This window comes from Argiope bruennichi, chromosome 1 (genome assembly GCF_947563725.1).
Source record: "Argiope bruennichi chromosome 1, qqArgBrue1.1, whole genome shotgun sequence".
NCBI classification, from domain to species: Eukaryota; Metazoa; Arthropoda; class Arachnida; order Araneae; family Araneidae; genus Argiope; species Argiope bruennichi.
Window position 1 is genome coordinate 104332649 of NC_079151.1, and position 7936 is coordinate 104340584.

At 27.6% G+C, this 7936-nt stretch overlaps 1 protein-coding gene across 1 annotated transcript in view; it reads left to right on the plus strand.

Moving 5' to 3' along the window:
- The window catches only part of LOC129973985 (transmembrane protease serine 9-like), a 41710-nt gene extending 33987 nt beyond the window's left edge, over positions 1-7723 (plus strand). The window contains exons 8-14 of the mRNA XM_056087529.1: positions 1438-1527; positions 2010-2040; positions 2824-2894; positions 3915-4003; positions 4946-5208; positions 5897-6045; positions 7390-7723. Of these exons, the coding sequence (XP_055943504.1) occupies positions 1438-1527; positions 2010-2040; positions 2824-2894; positions 3915-4003; positions 4946-5208; positions 5897-6045; positions 7390-7602 (906 nt within the window). The 3' untranslated portion in view covers positions 7603-7723. The remainder of the gene's footprint in view (positions 1-1437; positions 1528-2009; positions 2041-2823; positions 2895-3914; positions 4004-4945; positions 5209-5896; positions 6046-7389) is intronic.
- Positions 7724-7936: the final 213 nt, after the last annotated feature.

Sequence of the window (7936 nt, forward strand, 5' to 3'; positions counted from 1 at the left end):
CACAAGGATTGAATTTACTGCATGCCCGTACGTCTGAAAAGCGTAATATATTGCAAGTATATTTCGAATATTTCTTCATTATTTTGGTAGTAAATGGTAGAAATTCCACGTTCTTTTATAATTGCATTTGTTTTTTATTTTGTCTAAATCATTAATCTTAATTAGCCTATATTTTGTTTAATCAATGATTTTAAATATTAATTAAGATATCTTCTTTTTATTCATTTAATAATACGACAATACAAATATGGTCAAACTATATGCAAAAGGATTTGACTTTTCAAAAAAAGTATATTGATAAAGTAAAGTAAAAACATACGCTTTAATTTCAAATTTAACTATCAATATAAGAGTTCACGTTTATTATTAAAAGGATATATTAAATATATATTTACTAAAATTATGAGTTCTGTTATATTTTGACAAAATAAATTGTAATTTACATACTAATGATAAATACGAATGTAATTATTTTTGATTAAAATTATAACTAACCTTTTTTAAGCAAGTAATAATAATTTATATTCAAATGAACAAAGCGTATACTATGGCTATACGAATATATTAAAATTATTGAAAGCTATATATATTAATCAATTTCCTGTAACTAAAAGTAAGCTAAATTATGTTAATTCAAATGAAAAAGTCATTTAAAATGAACTTTATTAAGCTGTCTTATTTCGATTATTCAATTTTTTTTTCAAACTTAATAAAAACCACTATATTTTTGAAATTATATTCATCACTGTTTAAAAGTGGAGTTTGTAATATTACATTTCGCAACTTTCAAATTCTATCAATTAGAAACCACTGTTTCAAACTAAAATTAGATACAAACTAAGCATTCTTCATTCCAAATTATAATCACAAATTATTTATTAAGAACAATATATAGCGTTATTCTATAATAAAAGTCAGACCAAAATATTTGAATTCAAACAATATAAACATTATGAAGTTCAAATTCGTTATATTAATGAAATAATGAGATGTCTTTTCATCAGAAAATAATTCATACATAACAAATTCTATTTATCATTATTTGAAAGCAGAGTTACCTCTTTTTGAATTTTACCAACTTGAAAACAATGTCACTAACTTAAAACTAAACAACCACCAATACCTAGGAAGTTACCAAATTTCATATCTTACCACACGAACTGCATATCCAGAATAGCAACTGTAGCACGCACTAGAACAGGGTCTTATCATAGAGGAAAATTATTATTCCCTTCCTAATGCAAATGTGAAAAATTAGTCCTGGAAGTATGGAGGCACCCCTATCCTGATGTCACCGCGAAACGAAATAATAACATCTTATTCCAAGACCTCGTAATGTCAATGACCAATTAATTCAAATAATTCAAAGGTAAGATTATATTTTATCTTACAGCGGGGTGCCCTTACAAATCGAGTATAAATAGTAGCTTTTGGTAGCAAAGAGTATCCACTTCCAAAATGGCATTCAGTCAAGCAGCATTGCTTCTAGCAGCTCTTGTAGTCTTGGTTCAATCAAGAACTTTCAATGTAAGTATATTCATATTTCATTAATTTCTCTTCTTTACTTTTTGATCAGTCATTAGATTAAGTCATATTGTCTCTTTTCTCTTATACATTAGACTTCTTACATTTGGAAATATATACATGCAAATTATATAAATTCTAGCTAGTGATGATTAAATACGAAATTTTTAAGATATTTTGATCAGCAATGTCAATTGTAATTTTGCTTGCTCCTTCTTTGATAAATTGCAAATTTAAATCCAAACATTTTGACAGCTTATTGATAGTATAATTCTTTATAATTATAATAAAAACTTGTTCAATTTTATAACATTCTTCTGATAATTTCGTGAAGGATAAATTGTTTCTATTGGTTATATTTTAGAAAAGTTCCTTCTATTATCATATATCAATTCTATTATCGTAATAAAAAATTTTTAATTTCGACTGCTGTAATATATAAGATTTATCCTTCATTTTTAACCTTTTCTTCCTTTTATTTTCAGGACATTGTTAAAATGGATCGAATGCTTACAGGTAAGCGTTGAAGCATGTTATTCAGATATCTCATATCAATTCACACAAGTAATTTTCTAATTGTTAAAATTCAAAAACTTAAAAATCTAACAAATATATGCATCGGCTGTATTAATAAAGGTGAATTTACTTACTTTCCTTTAAGACAATGTAAATACTTTCAATTAAAATATTTCAAAAACTGTTTTAGATTTTATTGCCTTGCCATAAAAACTTTTTACGAAATTAAGGAAAAATTAAATTTTGAAGATTGTACAAATTTCTAAAGTTGTCTCTAAAAACGATTGATATCTTCCTGTAGTTGTTTTCTTAGCTGATTTTTAACAGAGAAATTTTAAATAATTTCGGATTCTCTTTTACTCTGATGTAAATCAAAGCAAATTAATCTTCCTTTGTTCAAATAATATTTCTTTAAATAATATGTTAGCAAATATTTTTCCAATTTATAAATATTTTTTATACATTTAACAGTTTATTCTATGAATATAATAATTATTTTCTAACCAAAATTAAGCGGAAAATAGAATATGCTAATAAAAATATTAGTAAATGAGATATAATTAGTTACAAACCTATTTTTTGAAATAAAATAATTTCCTTTTTCTGAGGAAAAATCAGAGAAACATAATGAAGGTGCAATCCGAGGCAAAGTAAAAAATATAATAGCTAAAAGAGTAATTTTCTTTCATTAAGCTAATCTGAAAGAAATATTTATAATAATCTTGGTTTACTTTAAATATTATGTTTCACAATTAAAACTAAGAATATTTCTTATTTTCATAGATCCTGATGAGGAGCTTTCACCTAGAGTAATTGGAGGACGGGATGCCGTGGAAAAAGAATTTCCCTGGATGGTAATTTTTTTTTTCATTTTTCATTTCTTATGACTTTTAAGGAATAATTTAGATGGCAATTGGAAGAAATCTTAAAATATCCTCTTCAATAAAGGTTTATGTAGAATAAACTGCAAAAATGAATTCCTTTCTTTAAAAATCAATGAAAAGTTTTATTTTTTTTAATGTTTCAATGGTATGTTTCTTATTTCTCCATACACTGCATATGAAAACATTTAGATATTATAAGTTTTTTAAATTCTTTTGATTCATTTATTTATAAAAAAAAACTTAAGTAGGAATATCATAATAATATTTAAATAAAATTGGAGGAAAAATTCAAGGAAATGATACTATCAAAATGGTAACAAAGGATTCGCATAAATAAGCTATTTGAAGGAAATAAAAACTTGATGGGAGTCATAAATGTACTACAAAAATTTAATTTAATTCATAAATGCGCCAAGAGAAATTGGGATGAAAAAATAATCGATTACTAATTTTGAATATATTAAAATAATGAAATAGCAGCCAACATAGTCCCCTGCTACCGAAACCAAAATGATAAGCCATTAAAAATTATTTGTAACAAGTAAACTTGAATTACAAACTAACTATTAGACAGAGAAACTCTTAGAATTAAGTGAACTGGTTTCTAATGTCACATGAAATATTCTAATATTATTCTAATGACAGAATTAACTTATTTTGATGTTCTATTTAAACTTAAATAATTATGACTACCGTGAATTAATTAATCATGAAAATAATAAATATATTTTTGATTTAAATATAATCTAACTTAACTTCTTGAAGTAAAAAATAATGAAATATTTGTTGAAGTAGAATAAAAATTTCATCAAAATAACAATAATAAAAAGTAGTTAATGAAATTGATTTAAAAAAAATTAAATAACTATTCTAGTTCTCGAAACATAAAATTGTCTATCAAAAAATTTCCAAATTTGGCGATTTGAAAACTTTTTTTCAAATAAAATATGTTAAGATATTACTTATAAATATTCACCAACCCTCTATTAGGTTGCACTTCATTACCAAGGACGATTTGTCTGCAGTTCTTTCCTGATCACGCCCAAAGTGCTCATGACAGCTGCTCACTGTGTTGTATTGTAAGTTTAATTCCATGTATTATTCTGCTGCATTTATTATTTTGTAATATTCGAAGATAAAATTGTCCCCCTGTTGTAAAACTGCAATCTTTTTATTAACTACTCGCTTACTCCTAGAATTAATTTTTTATAAAATAAAAATTAACATCTTAATAATATTTTATTATTTATTTTAATATACGCATTTAAAGAATCGTCTCTTAGCTTAAGAGATATTTTTGATGAATTGCGTTTAACTAGAACTTGAATTTCATGAATTAAGATTGATTTAGTCTACTATTTTTTTAACTATCAAGACATTTTTTTCTGATATTTCCCACTCGGAATCGTGAATTCTCATACCATAATATATTTAATTCACTCATCAACTTCGTATGAATAGATCATTGATTTTAAACATATTCTTAAAAATACATCGTTGCTTTACATGGTGTCTATTTATAGAATTTCTTATAATTAAATAGAATGCATTTGCTGTATAAACTTAATATTCTGGAAGTAGTTTTAAACTAAACATATTATAGTAGATTTAAATTTAACATTTAACACTTACACTTAATACTTACACTTACACTTACACTTAACACTTACACTTACACTTAACACTTACACTTACACTTAACACTTACACTTACACTTAACACTTACGTAAATTCTACTATTGCATATACTTTGAGTCTTTAGTACATCAAAGATTAAGTGGTTTAGTTGACGATCTATCTTACATAAACAGATTTGACGGCTTTCATTAAGTTAAATATTTGTAACTTGTGTTGTTTGATCCTAAGAAAATATTATCTGAGAAACAGCTTTCTTAAATCAGTTCTAAGGTTACATTTTAATAACTAATTTATTCAATTTCATGTTTATAGTTTACATTTTTATTTTGAGCAAAACGAAATATTATAATTGTCTTTAATGTAAAGTTATTGAATCTTTCAGCGGACGAGAGCCTGAAGATCCAAAACACTACAACGGCTACGTTGGAACAATCAACAGAGATGGACCAGATACTGAAATCCAATTCTCTGAAATCATTGCCCACACCCAATATGGTTCTGGAACCGAGTACGATATTGCTCTCATGAAACTGAAAGAACCAGTAGCTCTCAATGACGGTATCCAGACTATCTGCTTGCCAACCAAGGATTCCGTGTATGAAGACATGACTGCCCAAGTCATGGGATGGGGTGTCTCCGAAAAAGGTAACATGGGTGTTTATAATAAATGAATTGTTAAAGATATTGACAATTAAATTCATATGCATAAGATTCTAGAGAGATATTCAGCTTGACATCTAAGCAGCTTTTTTTTACATTTTATAATAATTTTAGTCTGCAGATTACATCATATTCCCATTTCATGGATTATTGGAAGCGCTTTCTTTCTTTTTTATTCAAAAATTTTCTTTTATTTTGTATTTGGCAATGCATTTTCTTTTATGTTAGTAGATCATCAAGTTTATTAATTATCTTTTTTTTTGAGCATTCGCGAATATTATAAATAGAAAATATCCCGTTGTAAGAAAATCAATATTTCTGCGGGAGAGAAATGTTTCATGAAGAGAGAGACAAAGAAAAAAGGCGTTAAACAGGATTAATTCTGTAGATAATGCATGTTAAGTTTCAAATTTAAAAAAAACCAACACAATAAGAAATACTGTTTAACGAAATGGATATTCCCCTCTTAAGCGAACGGTTCTTCTTACCAACTATTATTTGAACATTTGACTTAATTCTAGTTCATTAATTTTTTTAACTGATGAAATTCTAAAACAAGGAAGCTAACAGATCTGAAACGAAATTTATTAGTCAATAAACAATGAAATATTATTGATTTCCGAGCTAAAAATTACCTTGACTTAATTTTTTTTATATCTTTATCTATATTTAGGAGGTCGGGAATCCGCCAAAGTCTTACAGACTGCCACCGAAAATATCCCAACCAATTCCATGTGCGGTTTCATCTACGCCATTCTTGGAATCCCTGTCACCAGAAGACACGTCTGCGCCGGAGGTGAAAGCAGCAAGGGAATCTGCTTCGTAAGTTTCTGAAGCAATTTGAAATACCGATTAATGCCATTTACTAATAATAATTAAACTTTTTCAACAATTTTTTTTGGAATAAGCACAACTTTTTAAAACATTGGAAAATATTTATTCAACGTTTAAGGTAGTATGTCATACATAATCATTATTATTAAAAAAAAAAGAATTTATTCAATATCAGAAATGGAGAAGAAGTAATAGTAAAAGTTACTCTTATTACACATTAGCTTTTTCCGGGGACTTCGTAAGCGTGGAAATAGATTGGAATTTATAGCATCAATGGCTCTATCTTTTGTTACTACTGCGCATGTGTGAATTTTCAACGCCAATTGGGGCAACACAAATGTATGAATTTTCTGCGCCAGTAAAGCAATATAGATTATAAATTTTTAATTTCTTTTATTCTGTTTTATTTTAATTCAAAAGTACTTCAGAATGAATCCGAAAGATCGATTAATTAACAATGTTTAATTTTAAATGTATCGAACGCTAAGAAAATAAACAGAATCTTTTGAAATATTAGTCAAAATCATGTTAAGCCTAATCTCATTGGCATGGGGGGAAAAAACTCTGAGGCTTTACTCATTTGGCGATTTTTGGCTGGAAAGTTAGTTTTTAATTAATAAATAATTAACCATTCAAATAAACGGAATAAATAGTAGCCTATACCCTATTCCAGACAATAATCTATCTCTCAGCAAAATTTCATCCAATTCTGTTCAGCCGTTCTGGCGTGATTGACTAACAAACATCCATCCATCCATCTAAGCTTTCACATTTATAATAGTAGTATAGATATCTTAAAACTGCATAGACTTAAACATGATTTTCCAAAACACTGCATAGACTTAAACATGATTTTCAAACATGTATCTAAATATTTACAATCCTTCCACTGAAACATGCTTTTCATAATTACCATTTCTTCAAAGAAGATTCTTCTGGCAATGTAGATTAATATTCCATTGAAGATAACTATCAACCATCATTTGTGTTTTAAAAGTATCTGTCACAAAATCATTTTTTTCATATTATTTTAAAGTTCAATAGAGCTCTTATATAGGCTAAAGGAATTGGTTATAATTACCTATTGGATTTCTTCTGATACAAGGTATTTGAAAATAAACAGAATACTAACAAATTTTTTGTTACCATATTTAGATTTTTTTTAATGAAACTGTGATATTTTACTTTGTTTGTTTAGAAGCATTTACAAGAACGAAATTTGCGAAGTTATTAATCTTACTAAGTGTTCTAAATTACGGCAATATCTAAACGAAATCTGTCAGCCCCTTTTGCCCTTAGAACACAATACAAGCATCCTATTGTGTCTTACAGGGTGATTCTGGAGGACCCTTGGTAGCAATGAATGAAACCAAACCCATAGCTATCGGCGTAGCATCTTTCGTTTCCCGACGAGGGTGTGCCCAGTCCTTCGTCCCAGCAGTGTACACTAGAGTATCTTCCTACATTGATTGGGTCAATGAACAGTTAGGCAACGATGCATCACAAATATGCATCATCCCAACTCAGACTAGAAGACGAGGTTGAATTGCATTGATCCCATGGATAGCCCTGATAGGTCTTGCTGGCAAAGACCTGTATCTTTTACTGCTTTTTGGAATGTTTTGCATTTGATATGAGTTTACACTTTTTATATGCAATGTTTTTGCAATAAAGAAAGTTTATACAGAAAAACCCTCTAGTCGTTTTTTAAGTTCAAGGGAGGGATATTCATGGTTCGAATGCCTCATCGTCATCCAAGATACTTAATGATTTAGCTAATAATTCAAAATTAAAAGAGCTTCATAAAAATCAATTTTCTATTGCAATAATTACATCAGACATTTTAAAACAACTAATAATTGAGAATAAGTCTCTTCAA